The 14,561-nt window shown below is 40.6% G+C and overlaps 1 protein-coding gene across 4 annotated transcripts in view; it reads right to left on the reverse strand.

Moving 5' to 3' along the window:
- The window catches only part of sorcs1 (sortilin-related VPS10 domain containing receptor 1), a 171,892-nt gene extending 158,457 nt beyond the window's left edge, over positions 1–13,435 (reverse strand). For all 4 annotated transcript variants that reach the window (XR_011602540.1, XM_070972396.1, XM_070972388.1 and 1 more), the window contains exon 1: positions 12,558–13,435. Coding sequence is in view for 3 of the 4 variants with exons in the window: in XM_070972396.1 (XP_070828497.1) it covers positions 12,558–13,274 (717 nt within the window). In the remaining variant the exon portion in view is untranslated. The remainder of the gene's footprint in view (positions 1–12,557) is intronic.
- Between the last annotated feature and the right edge of the window lie 1,126 nt (positions 13,436–14,561).

The raw sequence follows: 14,561 nt of genomic DNA on the forward strand, positions 1-14,561 counted from the left end.
TGCGGAGCTCCTCTCTCCCACAAACCCATCACCTCAATCACCATCACTCACATCAAAGTGTCAATCACATCACGGAGCAGTGGGGCAGCTGCAGTAATGTCACCAGAAAATACAGTGCACTGATATTTGTGAAGAGATTATGCCACTGCTCTACAAGTACATGTGTTGTATCTAACTTGCACACAGATACAGTCACATGCAATATACAAGTTGAGGCTAAAGGTCATTTTTCATCTTGAATGCAGGAATAACAGTCTTAGATTTGCTTTGCTCCAAAGCTAACAAATCTTCTTTCAAATGTTTTATTTCTCCTAGCTCTGATTAGCAAGAAGCAATGTATCTTATAAAATAGGAAATAGTTCAGCAAACCATTCTCTAATATTATATGGCACACATTTGTCTGTTCAAATGACTAATGACTTTGTGAACAGCGAGTTATATCTGCTCCAGTTCCAAATTCCTTCAGTAACGTGTCCAAAAATCAAAAGGAAACTCTTGGCTATTGTTTTATTAGTGTCCTCACTACAAATAGCTGGTACTGATTTATTGTTGAAGAAAATGCAATACATACATATGGTTTTTCATGAAAAGATCAATACCACCGTCATGTTAACTATGGAGTTAGAGCAAGGGGGTGGTTACCTTACCATAGCATAAAAAAGGCACTGGAAGTAAGGTGATGTAGTATAGAGACCAAGAAAGTCTGCATTTGGAGGAAGGTGACATGGATTGATGGGTCAAAGAAACACAGGACTTCCACCCACTTGCCGGTCATGTCCCGTGTGAAAGAGAAAGTCAACATTGACCCATTTTAACTTGCATAACGTACTTAAGTTATGTCATGTACGTAGCAGCGCCATACTTATTTTAACTCATGATCTTTTCCACAACCTAATCATGTAATGTGGTGCCAAAACCTAACCAAGTAGTTTTCATTTCAGTTTCACAACTTAAACCCCATGAGGACAAAGATCCGGTATCGCAAAGGTACACCTGTTACTGGTACTCTCTAATGGTGATATCTGTCATTTTAGGAGTCATTGGTAATCGACCTATTCATTCATTCAGGTATGAGGATGTTGGCAAAATCTAAGCACCTGTGCCTCCTAAATCTGCCACAGACACTGTCACTTCTACTTTGTCTCCAGTTCCGTGGTTATCTGATTCAGTGCATGCTGACAGATCCACCATATGTGGTCTGAGGACCTCCTTACCTGTCAATCCCTACTCTCCTCTTTTCATCTCAACCACCTCATTAATAAATACTTGAAAACAGGCTCTGAACTCACCCTGTTCACATCCTACTTCAAGGACTGCACTTACAGGGTCACCTGAAGAGATTCTGTGTCTGAACCTTGTTGCCTGAGTACTGAGGTCCCTCCAGGTTCTGTTCTGGGTCTCCCCTTTAAACCAAGTCACTTAGGAGAAGTCATTCACATGGCTTCTCCTACCACAGCTATGCAGATGACACTTAACTAATTCTGTCTTTTCCCCGGTCTGAAACCCATGTGGCAGCTCGAATCTTGCTGTATCTGACTGACATCTCTTGTGTGTATGACTAAACACAACCTAAAGCTCAACCTTGACAAGACTGTTCTTCCTTCCAGGGAAGGCCTCTCCTATTTAGATCTCTGTGGTGTCCCAAACTCAGACTGCAAGGAACCTGTGAGGATACGTCTATTCCTAACCACGGAGGCGGCAAAGGATCTTGTCCAGGCTCTTATCTCGTGCCTAGACATCTCCTCTCACCTAGCTGGTGGACCTGCTTGTACAATCCGATCTCTGCAGCTCATCTAGAATGCAGCAGCTCTGCTGGTCTTCAACCTGCCCAAGTTCTCAGACCCGTCATTCATCCAGGACATGGTCAAACCATCCAAGCCTGTCCACTATGTTCCGCTATTGTTAAATGACTTGCTACTATTTCAGTATGAATGGGACCAAGGTACTGCTCAACAAAATCATGGCTGCGGTCAGGACAGCAGTAACTCTACACATGCTCCTTATCAAGCTCATCTGTTCATACTGCAGATTAGCAAAACCCCTCTATCTCTTTTTTGTTTTGTTTTGTTTTGTTTTGTTTGTTTTTGTTTTTCTGTTTTTGTTTTTGTTTTTTGTTTTGTTTTTTAAAAAACATAGCACTTGAACCTGCATGATTCATGCAGTTTTGGGTTTGCATGGACATGGGTGAAAGCACTTACTGTAAGTTGCTTTGAATAAAAGCATCAGTTAAGTAATGTAATGTTAGGAGTGAGACGAAAATGTAAATACGACTGCATAAATGAATGCACAATTTGCAGATTAAACCTCTAAAAAAGAATGGAAAACCAAGGGGAGAGAGAACAAGGATTTCCATAAACCAGCCTTCTTCATGAGATACAGTAAAACAGAAATTTTCCCCACTTTAAATTGAAGGGTTTACAAACTGAGTGGGCTGTGAGAGAGCACAAGCAGAAATATTGTCATTGCATGCCTGAAAAAGAACTTAGGGGGGAGAAGCAGAAAGAAGAAACAATAAGAATGATACTCCCAGGAGCATCGAAGAGCATTTACTGAAATAAAGTGTGCGTTCCTGAAGCCTCACAGGTTTGAGAGTACCCCAACATATGACCCAGAAAGTGAATATTTATTTTGTCTAGAAACTGTCTACAGGAAGACTCTGACTACTCTAGAGACAGAGTTTTACAGCATATAACTTCAGACTAAATAATGACTTATTTGTGAGATTTTCACGTGGCATTTTTGCTTCTATAGAGAGAGAGGGACTGGGAACCTAGTTTGTTTATGGGCATATGCAGCCTGATGGCAAGTAAATGCTGCTCACTGGAGCGTGACACCGTCCGCCTGCCTGATCACTCCTAGGCACATACCCGAAGGATCACTTAGCCCACACAGTGGCTTCAGTTATGCTTGTTGCTTCAATGTGTCCTTTTTTTAAATTCTCTCCTCTCAGCAGGATTATTCTCTACTTGTGTTGCAACTGGATGTTCACAAGGTGATTTGTAAGTTCACATTGTGATTTGTAGCATTACGTGTGATAAATGTGGCTAAGATACAAGGTGCATGTGAGCAAAGTCGATGGTGACCAAGGAGAGAAGAGGAAGACAGATATATGGGCACAGATTTAAGAAACTAAAAGCAAGTCATTGAGAGAGGCCTTTAGCACATGTGATGTTACCAAATCCACTTATACTGATGTTATATCTCCTCCAACAGAAGGATAAGACCCACATGGTCACACCTTTGACTCAAGTGTGTTGGATAATGTAAACCTATTATCTATGATGAATAACTACAATAACTCAGACTTGTCTTTTTTTGGATTTTGGCATTTTACTCAATTTTCAAAAAGTAAACGATAAATTAAGGTGGAGAATCACCTGGATTTTGTACCCACATCCAAAACTCTGTTTGCTGTGAGAAGACTGAGGTTTACAGTAGACAGGGACCCCTTGAAAGTGAAGAGAAAAAAGAAATATAAAGAAATAAAACTGAAAGATATTTGCAGAGTCTGTTGACTCACTAATTACCAGTTTTATGAGTGTCACTAGAAGTGCAGTGCTCAACATAATTTCTAAATGGTACAATATAGAGGTTATTTTGGGGTTCTAATAAAATTTTCACTTCCCTTGTTGGTAGCTTCAAGGTAAGACTTAGCAATGGTATTTCTTGTCATCATGGTTATGTTACTGGCTTCTTTGGGGCAATTTAATTGCTATCAAAAATTGTTACCTATGTACTTGTTAGTGTGAAAAAAAAAGGATTTTTTTAATGTACCGGACTCCATTGCATTTCTATTCATTCTGCTTGAAATGAGTTTAGTTTTAAACGGGGTGGGGAACCTCCGGCACCCGTATATGGCTTGCAACCAAGGTCGCCTTAATGCACGGACTTACCTGGGCTGAAGCCCAGGGGCCCACGGAGTTTAGGGGCCTATTATTTTTGGGACAAATTAGCATAAAAAGTCAAATTGTTATCTAATTTGTCAGTTTTCCTGTCAATCACACTTTGTGCAAATTTGAGACTGCTGATTGATCCAAATTAACCTGTTGCCACCATGCCCAACCCCGCCCCCCATGTGTCAATCTGGTCACGCTTCAGGACTTAGATAGAGAGACAGGTGGAAGATGTCGGCCGAAAAAAAGTTTGAGGGTGGTGCTTCCAAAAGAAAATTGGCTCGTGACAAACAGAACAGGGAGAAAATTTACTAAAGAGCATCCCGAAGCTCACGGCATTCTTTCAGTCTCACACAGATGACAGCGGAGGAAGCAGCGGGGCCTGCGCCAATGCCGGAGATCACGGACACAGGAGAGGAACACAGAGGTGGGGCGGAGGAGGAGCAGCAGGCACACAAGCATGGGGGGGGGGCAGCGTTCCAGATGTTGTGTAATCACATACACCGGTGTGGCAGTATATTAAAAATTCATATCATAAGAAAAAAATAAACCGGTATTCGGTGTGAACCAGTATACCGCCCAGTGACCCTAAGTCACAGTGATGATGTGTTGTGGTTAGTGAGCTAATAGCTAAGAAACTGAAACCTCATTCAGAAGGAGAATTTCTGAAGGAGTCCTTTGATGCTGCTGTGGAGCTGCTAGCACCAGACAAAATAAAATTGTGTCAGTTTGTCTGGAATAATTCACAGAGATGAAGGAAAACTAGACGTGGAAACTCAGTGATAGCAAGTGTGTGATCTTGCCTTCATGGTGGACATTACCAAGTACCTCTCAGAGCTGAACCTCAAACTCCAGCAGCTCCTCAGTTCTCTGCTTTCAAATGAGAAAACATTTGATGTGGAATTAAAGCTGTGGAAAGTGCAGCTGGAAAGAGGGAACAATGCGCCTTTTCCTTAATTTGGAACCAGCTGATGTACCTTCAACACAATATCAATCAGCTGCAAAGAAACAACCTACAAGTTTGAACAGCTATTTTCAAAACTGACTCTTGCTAAGACTCAGTTCTACTCAAGACTGACTGACCCAAACCTGGAAAATCAGCTGTGAGTAGTAGCATCATCATCATCATCATCATCGTCATCATCATCACTACCATCTGAGATAAGATGCCTCGCCAAAGAGAAGCAATTCCAACCATCACAAAGGTTATTGTGATATATGTGTTTACCCCACCCCCACCCCATAAAAAAAATAAAATAAAAATACCAAAGGGTGAGTAGTACTACCTTCTAACCTCACCACTTACTCCTGTGGCACAAATCTTGTACATTTAGCATACGTCTGTCCTAAACTGCATGTTTGATTTCTGCCATCTCGGATGAGTAGGTTGTAAATGTGTTCAATTTATAGCTCTTCCTACAACTGCATGTGGCAATGACACCCATCAAATGTCTGAAAATGAGCAAATTATGAAGGCTTCATCATATAGAGAGAATATCGCTGCACAGCAGAGACATGACTTCGGTGAAACAAATCTGGGGTTGGCAGTAAATTGATCATTGCCATGGCTATAAGAACACACACACAACCATATATTCCCTCAACACCTACAGAAGTAGTGCCAGGCTGTCAACTCAGATAGCAGATGTGAGTGAGTTTCTTAAAGCACTTGTGAAGTGATCGACTCTGCATTAATTGATGACAAAATCTTTTTATATATTACTTGTGTCTATGAGAGTAAAACTGAGACACCACTGTTGTCTCTGTGGAGTTTCATTTTAGAATTTACATGCTTCTGTTTGCTTTTATTGGACATGCTCCAGCAGGACATGGCATATGTCTCCAGCAGCAATAAAGCTCAAGAGTAAACTTCTTAGACTGATAGACAGTATGTCAGTCTGAATCAATATGAGTGACAAAGCAAAGTACTCAATGCCTGACATTTCCTCATGTAAATAATACTGTTCTGGTACATGTTGTACATCCATCTGAGTAATATGCCACCGGCCCCATGGTGAGACTGTTCTTGGTAACCTTTTTCTCAGAATCTCAGTGCTGCTCTGCCAGTGCCAAGACCTCAGCGGGTATGTTTGATCAGTCTTATTTCTCTCTCTGTTTCCATAACTGCAGATAGGAGCTTCAAGGTGCCTTTATTTTCTGGTCCACTCCAGTAATTACAGATCGAATAAGTGAGTTCTGCTGCTTTTTCACTGCTTCAATGACGTGGTTCAACATAGGATTAATTACAGCCACATGGAAATTTTTGACTTTGGAGCTCCTCAGTGGTAATATGAAAAAGACGGTGTGGCAGACAGCAATATACACCAATACCCTCCATGAATCCCACCAGAGACTTAAAACAACAAAGAGACAATTTACACAAGGATTGTGTAATATTCCACAAATTTACACCATCATCAGAATAAACTGAAAGATGGTATCACATACAGTTCTGCAAACTGTGGCTTAGAAAATGTAACTGTAATAATATGACATATGCAGATAATTGAGCCACAAACTGTGCACATCAGTCTACAGTGGTTATCATGGTAGTCACTAATGAACTGTTCATACCACCTTTAAACAAGTAATAACAATCGGTGATATGTGCTTAAGTCTGCACAGTTTGACATCTCAGCACATTTCAACCCTCCTTCCTCAATATATTGTAGCCTGTAATTACTGTGTAGTAGCATAGTTAAATGAGGTTTGCTCAGAGTATCAAGCTTAAGAGAACATTATTTCCTTTGTGTTTAAGTATTAATCATTCCCAAGGTATAAGACAAAGCTAAAAAATAGCATCTTAGTTTTCTAACTCCTGCTGTGAGAAAAGACAAGTGAACAACTCCATTCTCTGTGGCTGTGTCTGAAACTGAGGGCCATAAATGTTACATGACACTGATGCTCCAAGCTGTCCTGGTTCATTGCCTCCGATCTAAGCTACACACCCATACAAGTTTAAACCATTCTTAAACAGTGTTAGCAAGTTGTGAATACATTACTGAAACAGCCTCTTAGCCTGCTTATAATATACCATATTAACCTTGATTATCGAGCATCACTCTTTCTCTTGAGACTACATTTTGGATTTTTTGAAGATCAAATCTTGCTTTTAGAAAGAAAAGATTTAAATGTTACCAGCATACACCAGTAACACATTGAAAAAGACGAGGCAGGCTGATATGCAGTCAGTCATTTGAGTGAATGACACCTTGTCAATACATGTTACAGGCAATGTTCCTATATACTGCCACTAGTGGTGTAAAATGTGGAAGAATCCCAGAGCAAATGGGAGGGTTAACAGGTCTGTACACTTGTTTGAATGAAAATAATTAAAATGCAGCCTACTGGTAGATCTATTTCTAATATATTTGAAGAATCTAAAAGTGAAAAATAGAACCAGAGATTATGTTTTGTAATTAGACTCTGATCAGCATTAAAATTAGAATTATTCTCCTCCTCAGTTCTTAGTTTATTTGGCCTACTTTGAACACCCGGAAAATGATGGTGAAAAATGATTTGGCATTAGCATTAGTGCTTTTTGAAGGTGGTTGTGAGCTCTGTTTTTAAGCATCATATGAATCTTGGAAAGAATTTGTTGATATCCAACATGTCATGCTATCTTACTGGAAAACAGGCTAAGTATTCCTCCAAAGTTGAAACGTCTTTACTGTAAGGTCTGTGACATCTCAATGTCAAAGGATTGCTTGCAATAACTTCTAATAGCCACTTCATGAGCTCACCTCATCTCTGTGACAAATGAGGGACCTGTCGCTGTTCTTGGTGGCTGTTTCTGAAACTGAGGGCCATGTGTGCCATGTTCAGCTTTGTTAGGTTTGTATCTACTGTATGATGGTGATTAATTCATGTTATACAAGCTAAATTCCTGGCTGAATGCCTTCAATCTAAACAGCTTCTGATATGAGCTTAAACCACTCCTAAACTGTGGGAGTTGTTCTCACCGTTCGTTTGAAAGAAAATAGTCAAAAGCTGTTTTCCCTCAGTTTGCCTTCTTTCTCTTTCCTTTTTTTCTTATCTTTTTTGGTGTGACTTCCCTGTCTTGGTGAAAACACGCCACACATTGGTGCTCCATCAGTTACTGATGACTCCTAGTGCAGGGCACAATCTGAGTTCTCAACAATTACTTTGAAGAGTGCAATGTTGCCACAATTGATAGAGCTGATGACATAACTTGCAATAAACCATTTTCCAAAACTAAGTAATAAGCATGTTTAGGACAATACAGTCAGAGAGGAAGTGCTGCCCTGCTGGCAAAACTGAGGACAAAGTCAGCCTGCTCATGCTACACAATAAGGGTTGAAGAGCTTGTTCCGCAAATTTGTCTAGAAAGCAAATAATGCCATGAAATATTGTTATATACCAAAAGTGACCTTTTTATGGGATGATTGTATTTTAAAACTCAAAAAAGGAGATAATGTTATGCATTTTAATATTTTGTACTTGTGAAAAATGCTAATCAATTGACAGCTAAACATGTCAGAAGTATTCACAGTCTGTCATCTGCATTATTTAGTAATTTTATCATTATTGTGCATGCATTATGAAATTGAACCTGTTTTGTTACTGTTGAATCTTTAATTTAATTTAATTTAGTCAATTTAGCCTGTAGTTTGGGAATAAAAATAAAAATTCCTTGTAATCATGAATAACAGTTGATTGTGTAAAACACAGCAACAGAGTTGTTATTTTATCAAATATTAAAATCTTAATTTGTGATTAAATATTCAGTTACATGAAATGTTGTATCCTTAAAAAAAAAAAAGAGTTTGACAGTCCTGGTATTGAATGAGATGCATGTCTCAACTGCAGAAGGATTCATTCTTTAGATCTTTCCTTACCACCACTACGGAGCTGTCCACCTACACAGCTCAATGCACAAGTTCACACCAGAGCTATCAAATGTCTTTCTAGACAATGTAGGGAGATCAGTAACTGAAGCAGACAGATGCAAAGGAAAGACTGAGAGAAAGTGGATACTGCGACAAAATAAATTCCAACCAAATTACAAGTAGATTCTGGTATAAGACTGATAAAGCAGTGAGCTTCAGGTCACATTCCCTTCAAGGGCGAGTCATTTTTGGAGAAGGTTAAGCTTTGGCTCATTGCTGAATGTGGTACAAAACTTGGGTCATGATCAGATCGTGGATTTTGCCCAAAGTAAGGCTTAAACCAAGAACACAACACACTTTTTTTCTCTTTTTAAACAATGCTGCTTATATTTCAATACAAATGTATGTACACAGAGTAAGGAGTATAACATACTCACTACAGTCTGCATCCCTTTCTTCTTACAATGCCATTTTTCCATCATGTGCTAAATTCAGAACAGTCCATTCAGCTGCTGTGTGTGTATTTTTACTAATAATACATGCTTTCCCTGTTTTTGCTGTACAAAGCTTCAGCATGAGTCATAATTATAACCTCCAATCCAATCTGACATACAGGCTTCCAGTGATGTGAGACGGTTAAAAGACAAGCTTTATAAATGCCTTAAAGGTTAAATATTAAGAGCAGCGAAGCCCTTATCTGTATCCTTTTCACTTTAGCTCTGTGGCATGCTGTTGACTCATCTGTTTATTTATACAGCAGCTCAGATTGTAAAGACAGAGGACGTCTGTTCCTGCTTATAGCAACAACTCTACATTTTTAATGTCGGATCCTCTATTCTCACACGGCCTCCAGTAAGTTGTCTGCGTCAACTGAAAGAATAGGGGCAAACTGTTTCATAGTTACACAAGTAACATTTATTCATATCACAAAATCAAACATGGCTGCTAAATAGTAATGGCTCATTTGTTTTGAGGGTAAACACAAATTGGCAGAAGCAGAATAGCAAAAATGGAAAGAATCCTGTTTCTGACATTTTCAGGACTTTTTTTTTTTTTCGCCTTCACTGTAAGGTCACTTTTTGTCATGAGCCGCAGTAGTTTGTCAAGCCCACAGAAACACCTGAGGCGCAGGATGGAATTTCAGTCAGAAGCGAAGTGGAGGGCATGGGAGCTGGTGATACGTGTTTGACTGTAATTGGTTTTGTTACAGACAGGGCTAAGTGGTGTGGGTGGAACAGCGAGCTGTGCAGTTGTGGAACCGTCAGGACACTGACTCATGGAAAGCCCAGTTTGAGGATAAACGCTCACTTTTTCCTTCCAGGATGGCAGATTTTGTTGGATAAAAGACAATTTTATGCGTTTTATTGCTTTTGATTCTCAGTCCATGCTAATTATATTTTGACTCTGAAGTAGAAGCAGTCATGTTGAGATATCAGTCCTCGCAGCAAATGAATACATTTGAACTGTGCTCCAGTGCTTTTTTGGGTTAAGCTGCCTGAAGACATTCTTCTTCCCATGTTAATTAAAGTTAAAAGCAACAATCTAAAATTGCATTTAGGCTTAGATTATCTCTTGGGATACAACATAAAGAATGTTTGTATAGGTTCAAATTAATGCTGAGATTCAACACAAGATGGTTTCTCTTTCCTACATCTAGTAAGAAAGTGCTGCAGCTAATAAAACCTGGAGTAAAATGCATTGTAACGTGGATGGCACTGAGCAGAATGGCACATCCAGCAGCACTGCCCGTTATATTGTAAAGGTAGATTCACTGCACATTAATGCTCCAAGGAGACAAGCTGTTCAGGGACTCTGGCAAAGACTTCTGCAAAACTGAAGTGTTTGTTCTCAACAAATTCCGACATTCTCTGACATTTGCTCCTTTTCTTCCATGTTGTGTTGTAATTTACATTGAAGTGGGAGACCTCTTAAAAAATTCCAGGAGCTGTGACGCCGTCGAAGATGTGACAGAAGACAGCACGAGTGGCTGGAAGAGCTGAACTCAGACGCGGGACATGTTTGACACTGTCATCACGTGGACAGTGACACTTCAGAAAATGCTCACTATTTGTGTTGTGGACACTCATCAATAAGAGAACCTTACCTCAAGATTTTGCCTTATCAGTGTTGATATGGCATTTTCAGTTTCAGTTCTGATACTAAAACAATACTTTAAAAACCATTTGTGAAACCAGTCATCGATTTATTGATCATCATAAAAATGATCTGCAACAATTTTGATAATAGATTAATGGTTTCAGTCATTTTTCAAACACACACGTAAAACATTCCCCATCCTATTGTAAGGATTTGCTCTCTACTTGTAAACTGAATATCTGCAATTTAGGCTGTTGAATGGACAAAAAAAGTTACATTAAATATCACACTGGGCTCTGACAAATTACAAATAGCATTTTTCACTATTCTTGACCTTTCATAAATGATATAATTAATTGATGACTTGAACAGATGATAAGTAGTTGAAAATAATCATTAGGTGCAGCCTACAGTATATTTCTCAATACCTTTCTTTGAGACATATGAGCATTTTTTACTGACAAACCATCTTTTTCTTTTATTAAAAAAAATAAATAAATAAACATGTGTCCAGAGATTTGATGTCAGCTTTTTGCACATAATGGTGATCTAAAGTAACAAGGTGTTACATACACAGGCAGGTATCAAAAAACCATTGAGGTTTGATAGCCAGCCCTGCTGCTGGTCCTCTGATTTGGATATGTGTTCCACCCTTGTCGGACTCAAATGTACAGCAAGTAACTGATCTTATTACCTGATATAATTCAGAGCACCTTTAAGGTCCTTGCTGCCTGATGAAGAACTGCTTCACTGATCTGATCTTCTCATTCCTGCTATTACATGGCAGGATCTAATGCCAACAAGTGAAGAGGCTAAGAAAAGATGCCGCTCTGCAGCTTCAAAGTTTGCGGGCACTTTAGGCCTGTGGCTCAGGAAACCTGGCTTCAGAAAAGGAAGGAGGAGGGCTGAAATTGCTTAACCTCTCCCTAAACCTTCAGAGCTACTTGAAAATCCTGCCCTCTGGTCAGAGATGCTCCCTGCTCAACATGAACAGCTTTCACCCAACATCAATTCAGCTGCTCAGACTGAAGAAGCTGCTGAGATAAAGCCTCTCTCTCTCTCTCTCTCTCTCTCTCTCTCTTTCTCTCTCTCTCTCACACACACACACACACACACACACACACACACACACACACACACACACACACACTCCTCTACTAGAGGCTACACTGTCACTCTACAACTTAAATAAAAGCCCTCATCAGACCAAAAGTGCAGGCATTTGTCAAGCGTGAATTTCATCTGTAATCAAAATGTTGTGGCTTAAATAATCTCAGTTCAGTAGAAATGGAATAACACCACCATCTGAATGCCATTCTATACCAAGTTCATTAAGCACTGAAACCCAAGCATTCAATCTTGGGTTGAAACATGGATGTGAATGTGTTTAGTGAATGACAGGTGTCTGACAGCAGTTTCATCGCATAATTTGGAGTTGACAATTTAATTAAAGAAGTGTCCCGCTCTTTTGGGCTCTCGTTTCTCATTCTTGCACATGCACATGCGCGCGCGCGCACACACACACACACACACACACACACACACACACACACACACACACACACACACACTCATTCATCTTAAACGAAGATTTACTTCCTCTTCCTCGAGGATAATGTGTGCGCACCTTACGGCCATCATGAGCGCACATCTCCCTCCTCTGTGGATTCGCGCATACGGCCAGTGATGCTTAAAGCGGACATAAGAAATAACTTACACTGCTGTTCTGGCCGGACCAGTGCACCATAGCCTGGTTGTGAGATGAATCCCCGGTTAAGGCGAACGTTGAACTGTTAAGTTTTGGCTCCTCCTGCCGTGGACCGGCGGCTCTCCGCTCCTCTCCGCTCCAGCGCAATTCAGAGCGCGTCACTCTGCGTCCAGCTGCCGAGCTCATGCCCTCTGCCGGGTCTTCACTCTGGGTGGAAAGCAACAGTCTCGCTTTATCGTCATCACTGTTCCTTCTGGCGCGCTTTCTGTACCTGGAGGCAGAGGTAAAACCTGCACCACCGCTGCTCTTCTGCTGACCACTCATGGTGACATGAGAAACTTTCATCTTGGCAAACTCGCTCTCACCAATATCGCCTTTTCCGCGTAAGTTGTCAGTATTCCGTTTCAGCCTTGGCTCCGTGTGTCCCGCCCGTTCAGTAGGGCATTCAGCGGACCCTCCTGCGCAACGGAGCCGCCGACTTTCGGCACTTGCAGCTCCGGATCTCCTTGCCGGGTCTCCGTGTCCACAAACTTCTCCCTTTAATCCTGTTGCGGATTCACTTGTGTCGAATTTCAGCAGTAATTCCTGTGCACGCCACTTATTTCCAGGCTGGCATGACCTGCAAGTTATTTCAGCTTTAGCTGCATGAAATAAACAGAGCATCATCAATAGCAGAAACCAAAGCGCACTGTGCCACTTCGGACAAAATATGACCTCCCTCTCCATTGCTGGCGGCAGAGAAAGATGCTGTGGATGCACCGGGTCCTTTCTCCGCTCTTCTCTTTGCTTTTTCGGGGACTGAATTGCTGCTCGGCGATGGAAGGGGAACTGCTGCGCAAGTTGTGGCGTTGCTCAAATGCAGTGTTGTAAAAAGTGCGGCTGAGTCTAAGTGGTCCAAGTTGAAGGATTTGATCAAATGAAGCTCTCCACGCATGGGGGAGGAGCTGAGGATCCAGACGGAGAGATGGAGGATAATGTTGGACTGTCTTTCTCCATATTTGTTATTTTCTACCATATGGTCGGCTATAATTAAAACAGTCCGTATTACAGTCGTTTTGTTGTGCTTCTCTTTTATTTCTCCTCACAGCCACATTTTCAGAGAAGCTATTCCTGGTAGCTTTTCTCCTGATGCAGATTTTATCACCAGCCTGCCCTCAGGGAAAGTAAATCGCTTAATTTAGCAAATGAAACTGTTCTTTTTTGCCTATGATGAACCTGTTTAGATTCAGTCCTTTCAGGTCTCAACAGGGGTTTCCGGTAATTGTACATATTAATATGTTTCCAATTAAGTGCAGTGTCAGGGATGGTTGCTTCTATGACTTATTAAACAGGAATAAAGAATTCAACAGCCCACAAAGGAACATGAGATTTTTGCACAACACAGCTCACATGCATTTTAAGACTGATCTTTCATCCCTGCAGGATAATTCTTTTAATTATTTTTGTGTATGCATCAGACCAACTGAGGGCAAGCCAGAAAATCACCTGTAAGGTGAAACATACACTCTGGATGGAGAATATTTAAATGCTTTGCAAAAGAAGGAAAATACATCATGTTTATTATATAATTTTATTTCAAGAAGAAACCGGAAACCATCTTCACTGACAGGAGTGTTACGCTAGTTCAAACAACAAGGCTGCAAGTTCTGATTTTGTCCCTGCAGCTCTCCATGTCTAATGACTGGGGCTTATGATGATTGCTGATGAGCACTTAGTAGCGCAAAGGGATATACAAATGGCCACAGACAACTACAACAGCTGGTTGCTTTCTAGTTCACAGCAGAGGATGCTGCCATGAGGGAGTAAAATTGGCAGATTGTGCCTGGAGAGGTGATTCATTTCCCACATGGAAATATAAGATTAAAGAGTCAAGGATTACAGAATTACCGTGTTACGTTAAAACCTATTTAGACTAATGTTTCCTCCCAACACATGTTGCATCGTGTGTTCTGGACAAGAGAGCTGAATATAAACACGTTCGTTTAAAGACAGTCATATGCTGATAATGACCCA

The sequence above is a fragment of the Chaetodon trifascialis genome, chromosome 2, assembly GCF_039877785.1.
Source record: "Chaetodon trifascialis isolate fChaTrf1 chromosome 2, fChaTrf1.hap1, whole genome shotgun sequence".
NCBI lineage: Eukaryota > Metazoa > Chordata > Actinopteri > Chaetodontiformes > Chaetodontidae > Chaetodon > Chaetodon trifascialis.